Raw genomic sequence first — 23,945 nt, forward strand, 5'->3', positions numbered from 1 at the left:
GACGTCTTTGGAGTTTTATGGAAAAAAGGGTCTGTGTGAAAAAGCACGACTGAGTTACTCTAATGTCTTGCGTTAGATTTATCGCCTATCCAAACCGTTGGGCGCCATGTAGTGTAGTTCCTATTATCCCAATAGGCTCTGCGCATTGGAATAATATCTTCAATAGTATAGACGTCGGACTGTGGTTAACTAGGTCTTCTGCTGACGATATTAGACTTAAAGTTATGTGTGCCAGCTAGCTCAGAGTTCACTAGAAACTTTCTCGAATAGGCAAGGAGGAGTTTAACCTCCCTGAATAGACAAGAAGGGATTTAGTTTCTGACAACCATAGAACATGACAACTTTGCTCCCCCTAATCAAGAGTATATCTCTAGAGTCGTGTGAAAACAAAAGACAACTATTTCACTCAGTCAGTACGTGCATTCTTAGTTTCACCAGATTGTAGAGAAAAGGAAGAGACGGGCGTGTTCAATAAAAAGGTGTTATTTATTGATCAGTTTCTTTTCTCATACAAGAGAAATGAATCGCTATTATTGCAATACTTATAGTTAAGTAAAGTGCATACAGTAAAAGCAGGATTATAAAATAATACTGTAAAAGCATTGATATGGTTTCTTAGCCATATGATACTTAAAATGGATAAAATAGATACATACATATATATATTTGACTAATCGTACTCAACTGGTGCTTCTAATTACGCCTACCCCGGTGTACCTGACCTAAGCCTAATACGTGGGCGGGAGTAAATAAGTAGCAGTTTAAGTTAAGTTTGTTTGCCAAGAATCTGACTCAAGAATTCTCTGTAAGGGGTTAGTCAGTTCTGTACCTGGGATTTAGAAGGCTGGAGGGTTGGTATCTCTGTCTCAGGACTCGATATCCCAGTTACCCGCGAGGGCGGCTGGAAACGCCAGAGCTGGATTTCTCGGCAGGAGAAAAGGCAGCGTCTCTCTCTCAGCGCGTCAAAAAGGGAGGGGCAGCTTCCGTGGGCTTCCTGCATCAGCTGGGCTCTCCGGCAAGTAGCGCTGCTCCAAGCTCATCACCACCGTGTGTTGCTTAGGGCAATGTCGGTAATATTTATACCTGAAAGGTGCCGAGTTTGACGTAAGGATGGACATAAATACGTCAATAAGGATGTCATAAGAACTGGTCGTTCTTACATTCTTTACGGAGTTCTTGGCTGAATCAAAACAATAGCTGCGGGGGATTTCCCAGGTCTGCTTGAGGTTTGATTTGTTTTGAGAACTCGGTATGCTTTCTAGGGGGGCTGGAGGGATAGTGCTTGCCTAATTTCTGACAGCATGTGCTATGACCTAATCAGAGAACGGGTTTCTGTGCCGTTGTATGGTTACTAGTGATTTATTAACCGGACAAGGGTCAGAAATAGGAGTATCGATACAGTTCCCATAGTAAACATATCACAGGCTTACCTTAGGCGCACCTTATGAGGTAGCCCTACCCCCAGCTAGACCGCAGGCAAGTCCTTTGGCTGCCATTTCCCAAAACTTAATAGCTTTGCAGGACAGTGGCACTGACAGGCCTCCCAGACATTCTATGACAGCTGCTCTGCATGTCCTTAATTGTTTTTTTCCTGAAAACCTCACGAAGGACAATTTTCCAGGTTTCGAAAAGCGAGGGGCAGATGCATAGAAGGTGTAGTAATGTCTCATCTCCCTGCCCACACAGTCTGCATTCTTACGTCGGCCATGTGCATTTCATTTCGGGGTCAGGTCCTTCGTGGGGAAGTGCCCCAACCGTAGCATCGTCAGATAGTGCTTTTTATGATGTGAGAAGTGTTCTGACAAGTATTGTTGTGGTTTCAGCGTCTGATAGGATTGAATCACTGCCCATGCATATCTTTTTGTTGCAAATGCAGTTTTGTCCATTAGCAGAAACATTTGTTTGGTTGCCATGTTCGCCACTTTTTTGAACACGGAATAGGAGGTGATTGTATGCCAGGCCTCTTCAAGATGTAGGTCTGCAAGTGATTCTTTTAGTATGCTGACAATGGAATTATTTTGTCTCGCTTGCTCCTCGATTTCTGCCCAGCAAAAGTGGGCTAAGGTATTTATATTTGACCACCGCTCCTTGTTGGGCTGGTTTCTGTTTTTTGAACCCATATTCCAATCGAATCTGTGGCTGAGAGATATGTCGTGGAATTGCGAACAGATTCCTAAAGAGACTTGACTGAGCTTGGTTTAAAGCAGCTGCATCTTTTGTATTCATCAGTTCTGACCCGTATGATATAGTTGGAATGAATTTTGCTGCAATTACCTTTAACAGGTGACCCGTTGAGCAGCCTTTTAACTTCCTCTCTAGAGTTTTAACGGCGTAGTGGAGTTGTTTGCTTTAATTTTTCCTTGGTTCAGCTGGTTGTTAAGCTTGAGGTTGTGATCAAGTTGAAACCCAAGGTATTTGTATGAATTCACCTGGGATATAGGTTTGCCATCTAGGTTCCAGATGAATTTACCTTTTGACCCTGTTTTCCGATGTTTAGAAAAGCATATCACCTTAGTTTTCTTGAGATTTATTGTTAATTGGGCTGTGATCATGTATGCTCCTAGTTGGGCCATTGATCGCTGCAGGCCTATCGGTGTTTTAGATAGAAGAACAATGTTGTCTGCACATTGGAGGCTAGTGATTGGCGTGTTACCCAATTTAAGGGGGTCAGTTTGAACTTGTTGGAGATGTTTCTCAAGGTCGGCAGTATAGATGTTAAAAAGGCAGGGAGCCAACACACACCCCTGTTTTAATCCATTTTTTGTTGGAATCTTGCTTGTTATACTGCGCTTGTCTCCTTTTTTTACTTGTACCCACGTGTTTGAGTAAAGGTTCTTTATCACCGCCAGAAGTTTGGTTGGTAACCCCCAATTTTGCATTTTGGCCCATAACCTTGCTCTTGGTATTATATCGAACACTGCTTTAAGGTGGATAAAGCACGCGTGCAGAGTCCGTGATTTTGCATGTGCTTGTTTCGCTAGAAGAGTAACTGCTGAGATGTTTGTGAGGGTGCCCATTCCAGCCCGAAATCCGGTTTGTGTATTTGGCATCAGATTTGTACGGCTCACCCATTCTTCTAGATCTGCCAGCAGGTTCGAAGCATAAATCTTCAAAGGCAGTACCCAATTAAGCAAGAAGCTAAAAAAACAGGTCATGGAGATCTTAGATCAACTTGAATACCAAGCGGTGTAACTCATCAATGAACAATCCTTTTTTTCCTGTTTCCAAACCAGACAATTAATATCATCTAGTTTTGGATTACATGCACCTGAACACTTGTTCTAAAACATTTGCAGTGCAAAATACACATAGTACAGCATTAATGAATAACATTGTGCGTAAAAAATATATAACCACATTAGATATTTCAAATGGTTTCTTTTGTCAAAACATAGCACCTGAAAGTAGGTACTTAACAGCTTTCTCAATAATGGGGACTCGGTGTCAATTTTGTTGACTCCCTCAAGGGTTCAAGAACAGCCCGGGGTTATTCTCAGCAAGAGTAAAAGAGTTACAACAAATTTATGATGATGAGGCATTGTCATATGTCGATGATATCTATCTGGCAGACGATGACCTAGATAAGCACTCGAACAGGGTACCATTACACTGGGCTTCGCCTCTGAGGGCTATAAATTCAATTAAAAAAACAGGAATTGCCCATCTCAATGTCCTTTTCCTAGGATATGAGCTTTCAAGTCAAGGCAAAAGTATGGCTGCTAACTTTTTAGAAAAGTGCGCGCTGCTCCAACCTCTAAAAACGCTGAAACATTTACAGTCGATTTTAGGTTTCCTAGATTTTGGAAGAACTTACATTCTAAATTACACAGAAAGGTTTAAACCACTCTATGAATTAATCAACCCTGATTTCTCAATCAAAGATTGGACACAGGAACACATAGATATCCTGCGTTCACTTTGAGCTGACATGTTCGCAACAAATCACATAAAAACACGCGTAAATACACTCAATTTAGTGATCCGAATAATTTCGAGTCAATGCGGATTCACCTACCTAACTTTTAATGAAGGTGAAAAAGTACCAATTGCATACAAATCACATTTGTATTCACAAGCGGAAATGCGCTTCACTTCAACAAAAAAAATTCTGACAGCAGTTCAAACCGCTGTAGAAAAAGAAAGAGCTCTAGCTCAGGGAAAACGCATTATTGTCGTGACTCCAGTACCAGCCTTAGAGGCAGTTACAAAAGTGAGCATTCCGAATGCAAAAGCTTTACATCTAAGATGGATACAATGGGTAAATTCTCTTGCTGCAAAGGATGTTGAATATGTTTTTGATCCTTATTTAAAAACACAAGCATTCCTACAATATGAACATGAATGTCCTCTGCCTATCGAGATTCTCCCTCTTGATCAGTACGAATTTATAATTATACTGACGGATCAGCACAACCCGCTACGGAAAGTAAGCAAGCTTACAGTGCAGCGTCCACAATCGTTAATGGTCGCATGGCGATGGTAAATTCCGACCAATGGTCACTAAAACACAATCTCTAGGAGATTGTACAACTCAGCGAGCTGAACTACAAGCATTCAAATTGGCACTTGCAAAAACTATCGCGAATTTCCCACACTAATATTGTGCGATTCTTTTTACTGTGTTCAATCCTATAATGAATATTTACAGAATTGGCTTCAAAATGGTTTCAAAGATGCAAAAGGTGGCAAAATGAAGCATAAACCGCTTTGGGAACAAGTAGTTCAGTTGAAAAACGGACTACAAAAAAGCTCACGTGATACACATGCTGAGTCATCAACGCGATGGTGTTCACGTTGCAGGGAATTCATTGGCTGACGAAGCAGCGAATGGGGCTGTGCAAACGGCTTCCATAGCTGCAATCACTCGTTCAAAAATGAGAATCGACAATGAGATATTGTTCGCTGTCAATGTTTCAAGCAAAGGCAATGGTGCAGCATTACCTAAAAACAATTCCACTCAAATACTCGTATATAATTAATGCGAACAATGTACCATTTGCTTGAATCCCTGGAGTGGGGGATAGGGTAATTCCAAACATGGAACATAGATTAGGACTGATCCTAGCAGCACATGAAGGGATAGCTTCTGCCCATGCAGGTGTTTCTTCAACACTATCTTTACTAAAACAAAGATATTGGTGGCCTGGCATTGGGAAACAGACCAAAGTCTATGTTTGGAAATGTGAAATAGGCCTACACAGACGCCCCTGTTGATTTCAGACAAACCATTAGCTTGTGTTTATCTGGACCACTGCGGTCCCTTGCAAAGGGTCTGTCGGGCCGCAGCAGGTGAAGAAGCGGGTCCTGAGAAAGCACCAAAGTGCAACCCTTACTAGGACCCCCTCCAGGGACTCATGGAGTTTGCGTTCCAGAACCAGAAAGTACAAACTTAGAGGAAATCTGTCTCTTACAGTTAAAGCACCTTCGCGAGTACTCCACTTAGGAATGCATATACACTATATATAGCTCCTTTTTAATTCACCCCTCACACATAGGTCCTGAAGAAATCCAGATGTAATACCAGGCCTGGCTGAAACTAGTTTACCACATCGGATGTGGGAGACTATAAGTCTCTCCTACCACATCCACTCACCTTGCTTTTAATACTGCCAAGGGCCCAGAAATAAATTATCCTTGGGACACAGGGACCCTTAGGACAGTTTTTAAACCTCACTCTTAACACCATCACTGCACACTCACTTAACACCATCTGCTACGCTGTAAACAGAGGTCACAATAGCAAAAAACACAGTTGATGGACAGAATGTAGAACAATGTCATACATTCACCCCAGTACAAGGATCTGGGCCTAAATCCATCGTTTTTTTGCACTCCACACCACCCTGGGTTAGACACTGGCTATATGCAAATCAGCTCTGACCCTGTGCCTCATGGGAACAGTCCAGTCCGAACTACCAAGCCATGTCTTTCCCAGACCGGAATCAAGCATCCAAGGACCGGTTTCTGGCTATCAGCCTTCATCAGCCTGGATCGCTTGACTCCAGTGGTGTGGAGTGCCTGGGACTCACGTCTGAGCATACCCAGCCCACTCGGGGTGAAAATTGCAAAAAACACAGTTGATGGACAGAATGTAGAACAATGTCATACATTCACCCCAGTACAAGGATCTGGGCCTAAATCCATCGTTTTTTTGCACTCCACACCACCCTGGGTTAGACACTGGCTATATGCAAATCAGCTCTGACCCTGTGCCTCATGGGAACAGTCCAGTCCGAACTACCAAGCCATGTCTTTTCCAGACCGGAATCAAGCATCCAAGGACCGGTTTCTGGCTATCAGCCTTCATCAGCCTGGATAGCTTGACTCCAGTGGTGTGGAGTGCCTGGGACTCACGTCTGAGCATACCCAGCCCACTCGGGGTGAAAATTGCAAAAAACACAGTTGATGGACAGAATGTAGAACAATGTCATACATTCACCCCAGTACAAGGATCTGGGCCTAAATCCATCGTTTTTTTGCACTCCACACCACCCTGGGTTAGACACTGGCTATATGCAAATCAGCTCTGACCCTGTGCCTCATGGGAACAGTCCAGTCCGAACTACCAAGCCATGCCTTTCCCAGACCGGAATCAAGCATCCAAGGACCGGTTTCTGGCTATCAGCCTTCATCAGCCTGGATAGCTTGACTCCAGTGGTGTGGAGTGCCTGGGACTCACGTCTGAGCATACCCAGCCCACTCGGGGTGAAAATTGCAAAAAACACAGTTGATGGACAGAATGTAGAACAATGTCATACATTCACCCCAGTACAAGGATCTGGGCCTAAATCCATCGTTTTTTTGCACTCCACACCACCCTGGGTTAGACACTGGCTATATGCAAATCAGCTCTGACCCTGTGCCTCATGGGAACAGTCCAGTCCGAACTACCAAGCCATGTCTTTCCCAGACCGGAATCAAGCATCCAAGGACCGGTTTCTGGCTATCAGCCTTCATCAGCCTGGATAGCTTGACTCCAGTGGTGTGGAGTGCCTGGGACTCACGTCTGAGCATACCCAGCCCACTCGGGGTGAAAATTGCAAAAAACACAGTTGATGGACCGAATGTAGAACAATGTCATACATTCACCCCAGTACAAGGATCTGGGCCTAAATCCATCGTTTTTTTGCACTCCACACCACCCTGGGTTAGACACTGGCTATATGCAAATCAGCTCTGACCCTGTGCCTCATGGGAACAGTCCAGTCCGAACTACCAAGCCATGTCTTTCCCAGACCGGAATCAAGCATCCAAGGACCGGTTTCTGGCTATCAGCCTTCATCAGCCTGGATAGCTTGACTCCAGTGGTGTGGAGTGCCTGGGACTCACGTCTGAGCATACCCAGCCCACTCGGGGTGAAAATTGCAAAAAACACAGTTGATGGACAGAATGTAGAACAATGTCATACATTCACCCCAGTACAAGGATCTGGGCCTAAATCCATCGTTTTTTTGCACTCCACACCACCCTGGGTTAGACACTGGCTATATGCAAATCAGCTCTGACCCTGTGCCTCATGGGAACAGTCCAGTCCGAACTACCAAGCCATGTCTTTCCCAGACCGGAATCAAGCATCCAAGGACCGGTTTCTGGCTATAAGCCTTCATCAGCCTGGATAGCTTGACTCCAGTGGTGTGGAGTGCCTGGGACTCACGTCCGAGCATAACCAGCCCACTCGGGGTGAAAAATGCAAAAAACACAGTTGATGGACAGAATGTAGAACAATGTCATACATTCACCCCAGTACAAGGATCTGGGCCTAAATCCATCGTTTTTTTGCACTCCACACCACCCTGGGTTAGACACTGGCTATATGCAAATCAGCTCTGACCCTGTGCCTCATGGGAACAGTCCAGTCCGAACTACCAAGCCATGTCTTTCCCAGACCGGAATCAAGCATCCAAGGACCGGTTTCTGGCTATCAGCCTTCATCAGCCTGGATAGCTTGACTCCAGTGGTGTGGAGTGCCTGGGACTCACGTCTGAGCATACCCAGCCCACTCGGGGTGAAAATTGCAAAAAACACAGTTGATGGACAGAATGTAGAACAATGTCATACATTCACCCCAGTACAAGGATCTGGGCCTAAATCCATCGTTTTTTTGCACTCCACACCACCCTGGGTTAGACACTGGCTATATGCAAATCAGCTCTGACCCTGTGCCTCATGGGAACAGTCCAGTCCGAACTACCAAGCCATGTCTTTCCCAGACCGGAATCAAGCATCCAAGGACCGGTTTCTGGCTATCAGCCTTCATCAGCCTGGATAGCTTGACTCCAGTGGTGCGGAGTGCCTGGGACTCACGTCTGAGCATACCCAGCCCACTCGGGGTGAAAATTGCAAAAAACACAGTTGATGGACAGAATGTAGAACAATGTCATACATTCACCCCAGTACAAGGATCTGGGCCTAAATCCATAGTTTTTTTGCACTCCACACCACCCTGGGTTAGACACTGGCTATATGCAAATCAGCTCTGACCCTGTGCCTCATGGGAACAGTCCAGTCCGAACTACCAAGCCATGTCTTTCCCAGACCGGAATCAAGCATCCAAGGACCGGTTTCTGGCTATCAGCCTTCATCAGCCTGGATAGCTTGACTCCAGTGGTGTGGAGTGCCTGGGACTCACGTATGAGCATACCCAGCCCACTCGGGGTGAAAATTGCAAAAAACACAGTTGACGGACAGAATGTAGAACAATGTCATACATTCACCCCAGTACAAGGATCTGGGCCTAAATCCATCGTTTTTTTGCACTCCACACCACCCTGGGTTAGACACTGGCTATATGCAAATCAGCTCTGACCCTGTGCCTCATGGGAACAGTCCAGTCCGAACTACCAAGCCATGTCTTTCCCAGACCGGAATCAAGCATCCAAGGACCGGTTTCTGGCTATCAGCCTTCATCAGCCTGGATAGCTTGACTCCAGTGGTGTGGAGTGCCTGGGACTCACGTCTGATCAATCCCAGCCCACTCGGGGTGAAAATTGCAAAAAACACAGTTGATGGACAGAATGTAGAACAATGTCATACATTCACCCCAGTACAAGGATCTGGGCCTAAATCCATCGTTTTTTTGCAGCGCTGATTTGCATATCGCCATTGTCTAACCCAGGGTGGTGTGGAGTGGAAAAACGATGGATTTGGGCCCAGATCTTTGGACTGGGGTGAATGTGTGACATTGATCCACATTCTGTCCCTCATTGTTGTGTTTGCAGTTACCGCTCTAAGTGTACTGGGGATGATCAGACGTGTGTCCCAGGCACTCCACACCACTGGAGGCAAGCTAGCCGGGCTGATGAGAGGTGTTACCTCTAAACGGGGCCGGTCCTCGGATGCTTGTTTCCGTTCTGAGAAGGACATGGCTTTTGTAGTTCGGACTGGACTGTTCCCGTGGGGCACAGGGTCAGCGCTGATTTGCATATCGCCATTGTCTAACCCAGGGTGGTGTGGAGTGGAAAAACGATGGATTTGGGCCCAGATCTTTGGACTGGGGTGAATGTGTGACATTGATCCACATTCTGTCCATCATTGTTGTGTTTGCAGTTACCGCTCTAAGTGTACTGGGGATGCTCAGACGTGAGTCCCAGGCACTCCACACCACTGGAGTCAAGCTAGCCGGGCTGATGAGAGGTGTTACCTCGAAACCGGGCCGGTCCTCGGATGCTTGTTTCCGTTCTGGGAAGGACATGGCTTTTGTAGTTCGGACTGGACTGTTCCCATGGGGCACAGGGTCAGCGCTGATTTGCATATCGCCATTGTTTAACCCAGGGTGGTGTGGAATGGAAAAACGATGGATTTGGGCCCAGATCTTTGGACTGGGGTGAATGTGTGACATTGATCCACATTCTGTCCATCATTGTTGTGTTTGCAGTAAACAGAGGTCACAGCATACCTGAGGCACACTTGGTACCTTGGGTGGGACCCGATGATGAAGCATGTAACCAACTAGGTTGGTGGGTGAGGGCCTTCATAAAAACGAATATGTTTTTCTAACACACACTACATGAACATAACTAGTATAACTAGCTCTTTTTGATTATTAACTATAAATATATCATGGTCGCAGTGGACTCTTGTTCAAGGTTCCTTTGGATGTGGCCTCAGCGCTCGGCTGACGCTTGAACTGTTAAAAAAGATTTGCAAGTCTTTATCGGCACATACGCAATAGGCACACTACATTCTGACCAGGGCCCTGTGTTTTGCTCTCTGGCTTACAAAGAAGCCATGGTCAGTTTGGGCTTTGCTTTGCGGTACTTCTCTCCATTCCATCTTGAGGGAAATTCTGTTGTGGAAAGGAAAAACCGGGACGTAAAGCAGTCTATAACAGCTAGGGTATTAGGTTCGGGAGATGGGTGGGTCAAACATCTTTATGGGGTTCAACGCTCATTAAACAATTTGCCAAGAAGTTCTCTAGGGGAGGTCACTCTATATGAGGTCCTAGTTTGGACAAGAATGTGGGTATCGGATCTCAAATGTAAAGGCACAGTGGTGGAAAATAAACCATTTGATATCAAAGATCGTTTGGCTATTTTACAGGACCTAAATGAACTAAGATCGAAACAAAAACCAACTTGTTCCTGAAGCCAACCACTACTTCGGAGATTCCAGCCGTTCCAGCAAGGCTTGTCTGGATCCCAAAGCTTGGGGATCTAGTCAGAGAGAAGATTGCAGAGAAAAAGGAATTTGGGCCTTCTTACAGACAACCAGTACCTGTCCTAGCCATCTACTGAACAAGAACAGTACTTCTGCCGCCCCTTGCTGGAAAAAAGGAGAAAAGATTTGTGTCAATCAACCTCATCAAACCACACTATGTGGCCAATACTAAGCAGTAGGCTTTGTGGACTCCAACCAAGTAGCAGACACACTCCTCTGGCTACTATCCAAGAGGTTACAAACTAAAAGACTCATCACCATCGAGAATTCATCAGTAGGAAATGAAGGACTAAGCAAATATGCTATGGAACTCATTCCTCTTGAAACCCAAATAACAGTTCATCCTGATACACCTGTCTACACCAACTTAACACGTGATCAACTGGTTCCAGCGATTTCAACAAATCCTGATGCACGTCCTACCACTTACAGAACTGCCTCTAGCTATTTCATTAAATTTGATAAGTTTTCTGAGGATCCAAGCAAACCTGAAACAACACCAGCAAATAGAACTTTCAAAGAACAAGCACAAGACTTTTTTCATCTCCTGAAAAAGACTTATCTGGTTTCACTATGGATTGAACTATGGATTATTTCTGGAATATTTTTTTTTCTGCTTTGACTAGCTTAAGTAATCACTCTTAGAGTGCTGATAAATGGAAGATATATTCACTTAAATACTGAAAGTAAAAACGTGAACTTACTTTTGAAACCACACAAATCATCCCATTGTGAAGCAAGAGACTTGTCAGCAGTGAACATCACAGCCGTTCCTATACAAGATGCTATAGTTTGGGGCAAAACGGATTATGATATATTCAGCCCGTCAGAACCTTTGAAGATTCTACACTTATTTAAAATGTCATTAAGTGACTTTATTACCTCTGATACCTATTCTGATGATTGGGACTTTGAGAGTGTTAATAACATGATGTCTGATCAAGAAAAATCAGCTGCATTTTCTAACTATGAAAACTTAGAGGGTTCATCAGACTATGAACAGCTTTATTGTTATAACCACTATGCTCATCATTTCTTGCATAAATTTGCAACATCTAGAAATGTATTTATGTATAAACAAGGGAAACATAGTCCTACACCACCGAAGTGTAGCTCAGAAACATTTGCAATGACGTTTCCATATTTTTCAGGGTATAATAAATCCAATACAGAAACGTTTTACTTTAAAAATGTGAGCAAAATGGGACTGAAAATATGTTAACTATTACAAAACAGATTTATTCTGCAGCCTTTATTGCCCAACTGTCTAGACAAGGGTTCAACTTTTGGAAAGACACAATTGACACAAAATCTGTTTGGGGTTCAAAAGATTGGCAAGTGCAGGGGATAGAAGCTTTGTTTAGAGCCTGTATCATCCCACAGCAGATAATGTTTGTGAATGACACTGTCCAACAAACGTCTTGCCTTGGGTTAGCCAAGATCAAAGACATGAACACACCTTCTGTGCCAAAACCTGCATGCAATAACAATACACAGGAAACAGTCACAGTAGACATAATTTTACAAAACAACAGATCAGATCCTAAATGGGAAAATGGTTGCTCTGGCCCACAGACACAAACATCTGTCAAGAACCATTCCTGAATAGAATACTGGGTTTTACTATCAATAGGCCAGACCCACGTTATGTTCAAAGACAGCATCCAGGGGTAGTAACAACATACGGTGTGGGAAAATTATGCCTTGATTGCCTACAGAAATCTACACTTGAGGAGGTGAAACAATACTTATCTTTACTTAAAGAAAGTGCAGACCTTAGGGATTTCTTGCTAGGACCAAGACAACCGCATCAAAAACGTTTCACATGTGTGAGCATCTATGGTGCTTATAATGAAATATGGAAGGCTACCCAAGCAGATGCCAGAGAAAGAATGTGAGAAATTGATTGTATTCATTTAGAGAAATCTCTCGCTGTGGTCAACAATGGGTTAGCGACTCTTTCTTCCAGGATATATTTACTGGGCAACATTGTATCCTCTGCTTTTGACATACTGGAACAAGATTTGGTCATGCTGCGACAAGGACAGTGTCAATTGCTTTCTATTAGGTTTTTAGGCTAGACACTACAAAACTTGTGTGCAGGCTATGTGCCTTGGCGTTTCATCAACACGTTATCTCTGTTTACAGAATACAATCTTACTGATAAAAAGATTGAACTGGCCCACAGGGGAGCAAAATATACAGTGCTGAGCATTGAAAAACTGGAAAAATTGCCATTTACAGTAGCAGAAAAAACAGCTACAGAATGGATCATTCATGGCAAAATAACTCTGCGTGTTAGATAGATAGACAAATAGATAGACTAGCTTTATTTGATTTCTACAAACGAGAATCATAAAAGCACATAAAAAATGCATTGTTATTTAAAATTGTACAATTTTAAATCTCATTTTCCACAGCAATAAAAATTTCTAGGAATAGTACTCTAATCACATTATTATTGATTTACTGCATTTTATCACACTTTTCAGGAAGTTTGTCAGGCACCATATCACAAATTCATTGTCTAATAGTTGTAAAGCTAAAAACGCTGGTCGGCATCTCCTAAGAGCAAATTTGTTTAAAATCGGAAGTAACCATTTTTCTCTTTGCAAGTTATAGAATTTACAGAAAAACACTACATGAATTGTAGTTTGCTCTGAATTATCATTGCAGGGACATAATTGCATTGTTCTTGTCCAATCACTAATTTTCCGAAAACTAGTAATACGATGGAAAATATCTAGTCTGAATCTTGCTAACAGTAGTCTGTCATATTGACTGGGTACTAGAATGAGATAGGGTTGGATACTATAGGTTATCAATACCATCTGTTGACACACTACTGTGGGCTTAGCTGTTTCTTTTAATAATTGACATGATTCGAGTAATGTCATACAGTTTCTTTTCAGCTCTTTCCTAGGTATTGCTCCTATCGTTTTCGGATCACTGTAAAAGTTAGGATAACCTAAGTTAATCAAAAAGTCCCAGATATATTTTAGCCATTTCAGTTTCTATACGTCAGTCATTCTCATCACATCATTTGAGACCTCCTGGTTTAGATGGGTTTCCTCATTTGTTCATAACCTGTGCCAAAGCATAATTGGTTCTGTTTTAATTAAATCGGTTAAAAATGGAACACCCAGTTCTGCATGGCAAATGTATGATGATGCACCTCTTGGAAGCGATACAAAAGGGGGGATGATGGACGGAGCGTTTGAACAAATCAAACACTCACCCCCAGTCAACTGATCTGGGTTTAATCCATCACCATTCTTTAGTTCACTCAGCCACCCCAGTTCAGACATGGCTATATGCAAATCAGTCTGACCCTGTGCCTTATGGGAACAGTCCAGCCCGAACTGCCAAGCCATGTCTTCCCTGGACCGGAAACAAGCATCCTGGGACCGGTTTCGGATTCATAATCCTCATCAGCCAGGCTATCTTGAATCCAGTGGCCAAGTGAACAAGGGACTCACGTGCATATAGCCATGTCTGAACTGGGGTGGCAGAGTGGGCTAAAGAACGGTGATGGATTAAACCCAGATCTTTTGACTGGGTGTGAGTGTTTGATTGATTCAGATGCTCCGTCCATCACCACCCCCTTTTGTACCGCTTTTGGCCGCCATAAGTGTGGCAGGGTATGCTCAGACGTGAGTCCCTTGCTCACTTTGCCACTGGATTCAAGCAAGCCGGGCTGAAGACGGCTGGAATGCCAGAAACCGGTCCTCGGAAGATTGTTTCCGGTCCAGGTAAGACATGGCTTGGCAGTTCGGGCTGGACTGTTCCCATGAGGCACAGGGTCAGACTGATTTGCATATAGCCATGTCTGAACTGGGGTGGCAGAGTGGGCTAAAGAACGGTGATGGATTAAACCCAGATCGTTTGACTGGGTGTGAGTGTTTGATTGATTCAGATGCTCGGTCCATCACCACCCCCTTTTGTACCGCTTTTGGCCGCCATAAGTGTGGCAGGGTATGCTCAGACGTGAGTCCCTTGCTCACTTTGCCACTGGATTCAAGCAAGCCGGGCTGAAGACGTCTGGAATGCCAGAAACCGGTCCTCGGAAGCTTGTTTCCGGTCCAGGGAAGACATGGCTTGGCAGTTCGGGCTGGACTGTTCCCATGAGGCACAGGGTCAGACTGATTTGCATATAGCCATTTCTGAACTGGGGTGGCGGAGTGGGCTAAAGAACGGTGATGGATTAAACCCAGATCTTTTGACTGGGTGTGAGTGTTTGATTGATTCAGATGCTCCGTCCATCACCACCCCCTTTTGTACCGCTTTTGGCCGCCATAAGTGTGTCAGGGTATGCTCAGACGTGAGTCCCTTGCTCACTTTGCCACTGGATTCAAGCAAGCCGGGCTGAAGACGGCTGGAATGCCAGAAACCGGTCCTCGGAAGCTTGTTTCCGGTCCAGGGAAGACATGGCTTGGCAGTTCGGGCTGGACTGTTCCCATGAGGCACAGGGTCAGACTGATTTGCATATAGCCATGTCTGAACTGGGGTGGCAGAGTGGGCTAAAGAACGGTGATGGATTAAACCCAGATCTTTTGACTGGGTGTGAGTGTTTGATTGATTCAGATGCTCCGTCCATCACCACCCCCTTTTGTACCGCACTTCTAGGAAGGGCAAATATATATCTTAAACAATTATTTTCTATCATTGAAGGGGATGTACATTACCGTAGCCCCATAATCCTGTGCCATACATGGCTGTCAACGCACATTTGGCCCTATAGATTTGCAATAATACTTGCAGAGGCCTTGTGCCTAGTTTTCTTGAGAAGCTGGCTAAGGCTGCCATGGCTTTCATAAATGCAAGTCTTCTCGTGTGCCCGGCCTGAACCCAGGTGGATTTATGATATTATCAAGGCGGGCAATATGAAATTATCGCCACTTTAGCTGCCGTTTTCGGCCACTAAGCGGCGATAATTTCCTCGCCCTATTAGCAAGCTGTAGCTAACATCAGTTAGCGACAGCTTATAGGCGATAGCGAGCGGTTTGGGGCCCGCTGTGCATGTCAGTGATATTTATTGCTAATGACATGCAAAGTGGGCGTACCCAACCTGTTAGCAACTGAAAGCAGTCGCTAACAGAGCTATCGCCTATTATCAAGGCAGGCGTAGTGATAAAAAAATTGCGCTAAGCGCGAATATCGCTGAAAACGAACGCCTGCTTAGACCACTTCTTAGGCTGTATATCCAATGGGAGGTGGATATTCAGGCTAAGTCCCCATTAGCGATAATGCCTGAATATCACTGGATTTCCAGCGATATTCACAAATTTAGCCGCTATCGCCGGAAATGTTATCGCTTTGGAGATAAACGTTGCTAATAGCCCGTTATCTCAGCGATAAAATCCGGTGATAAAAAAAAGTCGCTAAGCTCATTTAGCGATGAATATCGCTAGTTGTTGATAATATGCCCCTTAATTCTGTGGTTGTTTATAAAAAACTCTCTACATTTATTGTTTCCTGTGCCGCAACTCATGATAAACGTTTTTGAGGTATTTACCCTTAGGCCTAGGTCTCGCATGAATGCTACAAAGCCATTGAGTAATCTTTGTAGACCCAGTTGAGTGCGACACATCAAAACAGGGTCATCTGCGTACATTAATGATGGTATGGGTCGGCCATTAGTTGCAGGAAAATCTTGACCTGTTTGGATCAGTGCTTTTTCTAGGCCGTTTGTTGCCTGTTACAACTTTCCATTTTCAGTATTGCCTCAAACAAATGCAAGCAGGCAAGTATGAAAGGTTGGGTAAAGAATACATTAAGACATCCTGGAATTTACCTTACACACATAGATTTTGGAGTGGGGGCATGAAGTGTTTCTTAGCAGTACACACTGTGAAAATGCACAGAGCGGCTCACTCATATGTCAGGATATTAGTTTACATGGGGCTTGTAACGGTTCTGTGGCAAACCTATCCTGCCACCTGCAAGGTTCACTGGCTTCTGTGATTAATCCAACGTTTGGACAACTTTCAAATAGGAGTTAACTCATGATGAATGATCAGAGTTGCTGTGGCATGTTGTTAGGCATCCCATATCTGGAAACAGTTAGCTCCAGGGTCACTTGCTGTATTCAAGTTTTGTTCCCCCAAATAGACACAGTCAGGGAGTCACCTTTATGGCCTTCACTGAACGTTTCTTCTATATGTATTGATACTTTAAGCAGAATGAAAGCCATTCTTTTATGACAAACCGGGCCTTTGACCTCGGCCAAAGAAACCTATGATCTACAAATTGCAAGGAATTCAGGTGAGATACAGGCTTTAATAAGTACAAACTGCTCTATACATTTCACTGAAATGATGGGATGTATCTTAAACATGTCTGATACGAGCGGTATTGTGCATGTATTTAAGACCATATGTTCAGGGCTGATAACACCTTTTCAGGCAGTCCTCTGAATCATTCCAAACTTCGTGCACTCTGTGTTTGGTGGTCTGCCACAAATTCTAGCACTCGTTGCAGGAATGTTGTTTTTATTCCTACTACTATGCTGTGGCAAGCCAATCCACCGGCATCACTCCCAGCAACTTGAAGAAGGCTCTCCTAGAACGGAAGTGTCATGAGCGCATAGCACAACTTTTGGGCTTACCTCATCTATGAGAATTAAATATAACATGGTTTCTGTCACTCAGACCAATCTGGCAGGATTGCATCTTACCTGTTCTACGCTGCCTGATTTGCGATGAAGAATGCGCGCTAGACATCGGTCTAACACTCCCATCAGTCCTGCCAACGGATATCAATACTCTTCTAGACCCGATAATGGCCCATGCTCTGTGTTGTCCCCAGCGGCTCTCAATCCTGATGACACACAGACTCAAAATGCTACTGCTGAGGTACGAGATGGATCAACGGGCAAACATGTAACATCGGAAACGAACATTGCTACTGGCGATGCTTCACATCTATGTGCAGTTAATCTTCTAAACGAGTTATTCCAACTGTCACCAATATCATAGACAATCTTTTGTCTACAGGAAGAGGATTGCATGTTTTCACCAGCCCCTTACACTGGCTTTTGATTTGGCTCACAGTGTAGAGGGAAGCTATGCATTTGGCCTTCATTTTTTTTAAACAAAGACAAACCTTGGAAATTTTTCTAAAATTGTTATTTTTTTATTTGACTTTTTCTTTTTATGGCAGTAATATGCTTACAGTAGAACTATTCATAGAGAACAGACTTCTTTGAACACTTCCAGGGGCACATTGTCACCTTTATTCACTACAATTTCATTTATGTACCATGACATGAAATGGCTTTTGAACATTTCTCATATAATGTGAACCATTTCATCATATGTATATAGTCATGTTCATTCATTTAGCATTTATTGTAGACATATGCTTAGAATGAGACATTGCCTTAGGATGTACAGTACCTTTGCATTTCATGTCTAGCAAAAGTTTTTTAACGAAGACTTATTTTAGTATGCTTTTACAAATATTTTTATACTCAATTTTATATATTTAGCATTTTATTGTTTAGCATTTAGTACTCTCGTCCATTCGTTAGTGGAGTAGGTGTTGTGTTTCTGTTTAGATGTCCGTATATAGGTTTTCCAGATACATGTCCTTATATAGGCACAATTCACGTTGCCCTTATATAGGCACAAAATCCCAGCCTTTTAATAGGCATTAGCCATGCTCTCCAAATATGGCATGGTCACCTACATCCGTCCACCCCAATGTCACAATGAGTTCTTAGAAACCAGACGCTTAAGCCATTGGGACTCTCCCTATCCTAGGATTATTGATTTCTCCAAGAACACATTTATTATGCATGAACCGTTATACCCTAAGGGTTCATTTATGATGTCTTCCTCTGCCCGACCGATCAGAAAATAGCAGGTCTTAACTCCCTGCTGCTAACGTGCCTTATTGCATGTTTTTGGCCCTCATCGCAGATCTGGCTGGTTGTTGCGAATATCGCAGAGTGGTGTTTTCCTGAGTTTTTGGACAGGAATGCCCACTCTACATATGATTCGCGTTAGGTGTCTCTGTCAGCCTTGGCGATTTTTTAGCGGCAGGTATCGCAGGTAAACTGGCGATGTTGGCTGTTAGAGCAGCCTTGTAAATAGGGCGATAACTCTATCACCACTTTTGTGGCAGAAAAGTGCTGCTAAATCGGTGATGAGTCCTTGAGCACATGCCCCACTGTGAATTAACACCCACTACACCCACTCTCTTAAACGATAGGGTCCTGTGTTGAAATCCTACAGTTGCAAACATTTCTCGTTCCTTGCTCGCCGCATCCTTACAGAACATGTTACTATCAGTACACAAACAAAGCACCTGTGATTGTCTTGGTGATACTGTAAAAACAAACAACTGTTATTCTTTGTTTCTCGTTCATATTGCAGACTCCGGACCTGTCCGCTGTAAGGGACATGAGAAGTACATGGAAAATATTATAGAAATATCCCGGCAGAATGCTGAATATAGAACAATAAAAGGAAGGTACCAGAGCCCGGTCATTTTAAAGAAGCCCCAGCAACAGGAAGAAAACTACCATGAAACCATTTTATCTGGAATGAAAAGTCTTGTTCACGTGGATGAGTGGTCCAAACTACTCTCCTCCTGCAGCACCCAAGCTTTGTTTGACCCGGATGATGTGGCCTGCCCCCCCCAGGTCGTGGTGCTCGTGGGCGCTGCAGGGGTTGGAAAGGAAAGAACCGCTCGAAAGATCCTCCTCGACTGGGCGTTGGGAGATCTCTTCCGGGACAGGTTTCAATATGCGTTTTATATCCCATGCCGGGATCTTAACGAGCAGGGAGCAGAGCAGACCATAGAGGCCCTCGTGGAAAATAATGAGGGGTATCCGCCGCTCATATCAAGGAGTGAGATAGAGGCGGAGCCCAGCAAAGTGCTCTTCATCATCGATGGCTTCGAGGAGCTTGGAATCGACAAAGATCCCCTGGTGGCTGATCCTGACAAACCATCCCCGAAGGACAGCACTTTGATCCGTTTAATAAGGAAAGAGTATCTTCCAGAGTCATACATTATAATCACCACACGACCAGAAGCTTTGGAGACCCTGACACAGTGCCTCGTGCCCTGTGGGGAGAATAAGCGCATTGTGGAGATTGTTGGGTTTACTGAAGATGACAGGAAGGAATATTTTAATAGCTTTTTTGGGAATACACCCCAAGGTGAACTTGTTTTTAATACTGTGAGAGAGAATGATCTTCTCTTTACTCTGTGTTTTGCGCCTGTCGTTTGCTGGATTGTCTGCAAGGCCTTCGAACAGCAGATGGAGAAGAAAGGAGCATGTGTTTCTGATTTAATAACAACCACCTCGGTGTACCTGCTCTTTCTCTCCAGTTTATTAACACCACAGAGCAGTGACTCTGCACAGATCATCTTTAATCTGAACCTGAAGAGGCTGTGTGCTTTAGCCAATGAAGGCCTCTATGAGGGTAAAACCCTGTTTGAGGACAGTGACATCACTAGACATGGTCTTGATATACCCTCCATCCATTCTCTCTTCCTAAACGATGACATGTTTCACAAAGTCGACGGAACTAACAATCTGTACAGCTTCCTGCACTTGAGCTTTCAGGAGCTTTTTGCTGCTTTATTTTATGTCCTGAAAGACAATGAAACAACAGAGCACACAGGGAGTGCGGAGCCAGACGTGATCCAAATATTGGAAGATTACAGGAATCAGAAAACATATCAGTTGGTGCTGCCAGTTCGCTTCCTCTTCGGCCTGCTCGATGAGGAGAGACTGGAACAGATGGAGAAAGATTTCCACTGGTCGGCGTCATCAAATGTAAAACCTGCCGTTAAGAAGTGGATTAAGAAAGAAATCACCAGAGATTATGTTTGGAATCGTAATGATTATCAGCGGGATCAGATGGATTGGTTTCACTGCTTGTACGAGACACAAGATGAAGAGTTTGTGAAAAGTGCAACAGAGAATCTGAAAGAATTCACGTTACGTGAACCTTACCTGGAGAAACAATGGAATGTCACAGACTTCAGGGCGCTTGGATTCTGCCTACAGAATTCTCTTGGAGTTTATCAAATCAACTTGTCTGCTAAAATTGAACCCGAAGGTCTGCGAGCGCTGATGCCAGGGCTAATGAAATGCTGCACTCTCTGGTACGTCTCCAAAATGATTTTATTTTCTATATATGAATGCGTTTTTTGTATGGAGTCACCAATTGTATTATCAGCATAGTTCAAAGAGAGATTTGTCTGTAACAACTTGTTCATATAATAGCAGTTTTTTAAATCATAATTACTGCCTGGACATTCTCCCTAAACCTGTTGTTCATTAGAGACAGTCCCTAAACTAACCACCTTCCTGATGCAAACTATTTAATTGTATTTGTGTTTATTTATGTTTGCATTGGTAGGAAGCAGTAGGGTTATCTTCTGATGTATTTATAGGCAGCGGTAGGGTTATCTTCTGATGTATTTGCAGGCAGCACTATTGTTATCTTCTGATTTAGTTGTAGGCAGCGGTACGGATAACTTGTTATAAGTATTTGTAGGCAGCGGTAGAGTTATAGTATGATGTAGTTTTAGGCAGAGGTGGGGTTATCTTGAGATGTATTTGTAGGCAGCAGTAGGGTTATGTTCTGATGTATTTGTAGGCAGCAGTAGGGTTATCTCCTGATGTATCTGTGGGAAGCCATAGGGTTATGTTCTGATGTATTTGTAGGCAGCAGTAGGGTTATCTCCTGATGTATCTGTGGGAAGCCATAGGGTTATGTTCTGATGTATTTGTAGGCAGCGGTAGGATTATCTCCTGATGTATCTGTGGGAAGCCATAGGGTTATGTTCTGATGTATTTGTAGGCAGCAGTAGGGTTATTTCTTGATGTATCTGTAGGAAGCCATAGGGTTATGTTCTGATGTATTTGTAGGCAGCGGTAGGGTTATCGTCTGATGTATCTGTAGGAAGCCATAGGGTTATGTTCTGATGTATTTGTAGGCAGCGATAGGGTTATCGTCTGATGTATCTGTAGGAAGCCATAGGGTTATGTTCTGATGTATTTGTAGGCAGCGGTAGGGTTATGTTCTGATGTATTTGTAGGCAGCAGTAGGGTTATTTCTTGATGTATCTGTAGGAAGCCATAGTGTTATTTTCCGATGTATTTGTAGGCAGCGGTAGGGTTATCGTCTGATGTATCTGTAGGAAGCCATAGGGTTATGTTCTGATGTATTTGTAGGCAGCGGTAGGGTTATCGTCTGATGTATCTGTAGGAAGCCATAGGGTTATATTCTGATGTATTTGTAGGCAGCGGTAGGGTTATCTCCTGATGTATCTGTAGGAAGCCATAGGGTTATGTTCTGATGTATTTGTAGGCAGCGGTAGGGTTATCGTCTGATGTATCTGTAGGAAGCCATAGGGTTATGTTCTGATGTATTTGTAGGCAGCGGTAGGGTTATCTTCTGATGTATCTGTAGGAAGCCATAGGGTTATGTTCTGATGTATTTGTAGGCAGCGGTAGGGTTATCGTCTGATGTATCTGTAGGAAGCCATAGGGTTATGTTCTGATGTATTTGTAGGCAGCGGTAGGGTTATCGTCTGATGTATCTGTAGGAAGCCATAGGGTTATGTTCTGATGTATTTGTAGGCAGCGGTAGGGTTATCGTCTGATGTATCTGTAGGAAGCCATAGGGTTATATTCTGATGTATTTGTAGGCAGCGGTAGGGTTATCGTCTGATGTATCTGTAGGAAGCCATAGGGTTATGTTCTGATGTATTTGTAGGCAGCGGTAGGGTTATCTCCTGATGTATCTGTAGGAAGCCATAGGGTTATGTTCTGATGTATTTGTAGGCAGCGGTAGGGTTATCGTCTGATGTATCTGTAGGAAGCCATAGGGTTATGTTCTGATGTATTTGTAGGCAGCAGTACGGTTATCTCCTGATGTATCTGTAGGAAGCCATAGGGTTATGTTCTGATGTATTTGTAGGCAGCAGTAGGGTTATTGTCTGGTGTATTTGTAGGCAGCAGTAGGGTTATCTCCTGATGCATCTGTAGGCAGCAGTAGGGTTATCTTCTGATGTATTTATAGGCAGCGGTAGGGTTATCTTTTGATGTATTTGTAGGAAGCACTATTGTTATCTTCTGATTTAGTTGTAGGCAGCGGTACGGATAACTTGTTATAAGTATTTGTAGGCAGGGGTAGAGTTATAGTATGATGTAGTTTTAGGCAGAGGTGGGGTTATCTTGAGATGTATTTGTAGGCAGCAGTAGGGTTATGTTCTGATGTATTTGTAGGCAGCAGTAGGGTTATTTCTTGATGTATCTGTAGGAAGCCATAGGGTTATCTTCTAATGTATTTGTAGGCAGCAGTAGTGTACAGGTCCTGGTCTTGTTTGAAGTTGTCATCCTTAGGTAAGTGAAGACAATGGCCTGATTTAGATCTTGGCAGACGACAGTGCCTCGGAACGAGGGTGGTTGGGAGGGCATGGATGGAAAAAAACAAAATAAACGTACCTTCTTCTCCTTCACTGCCACCCCACGCCTCTCCTCTGTCTTCTCTGCTGTACCGGAGTCACCCGGGCTCCCTGACTCTCCCAGCCAATCATAACGTGATTGTTCCAAATGGCCTGTTTGGCCGTTCAGGCAGTGCCTGTGAGCGTGGGCATGTTCTCCACTGCGCTGTGCAACACAAGCCGGAGGAGAACATACTAAGTACACGTGACTGTTTGGCCAGCCCAAGAGGACCGGCCAAACAGTTCTGTTATATTTTCCTTAATAGCTTAATTCACAAATGTTATCTTTTACTTAGTGTTCTGATTCTATTAGAATCCTTTGATAGAATGTTTGACTCCTTGGTATTCAGTTGCACTAGTATCCTGGGGAAGACAGTCTTGATGCTGTGCTGCCTATATTTCTATATTAAATATTTTTATTAAATCTTTGAATTTGGAAGCTCTTTTAAGTTATGGCACTTAAGAAGTTCCACCGCTCCTCCCCACTGTGCTGGTGAGCTAAACCCTACCGCACCCAACCTGTCTCCAGTGGTGCACATTAAAATAAAATATGAATAACGTCTTGTTATTATCATTTTATTTGAATTTTTTTCACTACTTAAATAGCAGTCAATCAATCAATCAATCAATCACTGCATTTATATAGCGCACTACTCACCCGGAGGGTCTCAAGGCGCTAGGGGAGGGGGGGGTCCGCTACTGCTCGAACAGCCAGGTCTTGAGCTGCTTCCTGAAGGCGAGGTGGTCCTGGGTCAGGCGGAGGTGGGTCGGGAGGGAGTTCCAAGTCTTGGCGGCCAGGTAGGAGAAGGACCTTCCCC

General features: G+C 43.8%; 1 protein-coding gene across 1 annotated transcript in view; it reads left to right on the top strand.

Moving 5' to 3' along the window:
- Nucleotides 1-23,945, top strand: part of LOC144773573 (NACHT, LRR and PYD domains-containing protein 3-like) — a 221,330-nt gene that overhangs the window by 30,749 nt on the left and 166,636 nt on the right. Inside the window, exon 2 of the mRNA XM_078658690.1 lies at nucleotides 19,035-20,778. Coding sequence (XP_078514816.1) covers nucleotides 19,035-20,778 — 1,744 coding nt within the window. The remainder of the gene's footprint in view (nucleotides 1-19,034; nucleotides 20,779-23,945) is intronic.

This window comes from Lissotriton helveticus, chromosome 8 (genome assembly GCF_964261635.1).
Source record: "Lissotriton helveticus chromosome 8, aLisHel1.1, whole genome shotgun sequence".
Classification (NCBI taxonomy): domain Eukaryota; kingdom Metazoa; phylum Chordata; class Amphibia; order Caudata; family Salamandridae; genus Lissotriton; species Lissotriton helveticus.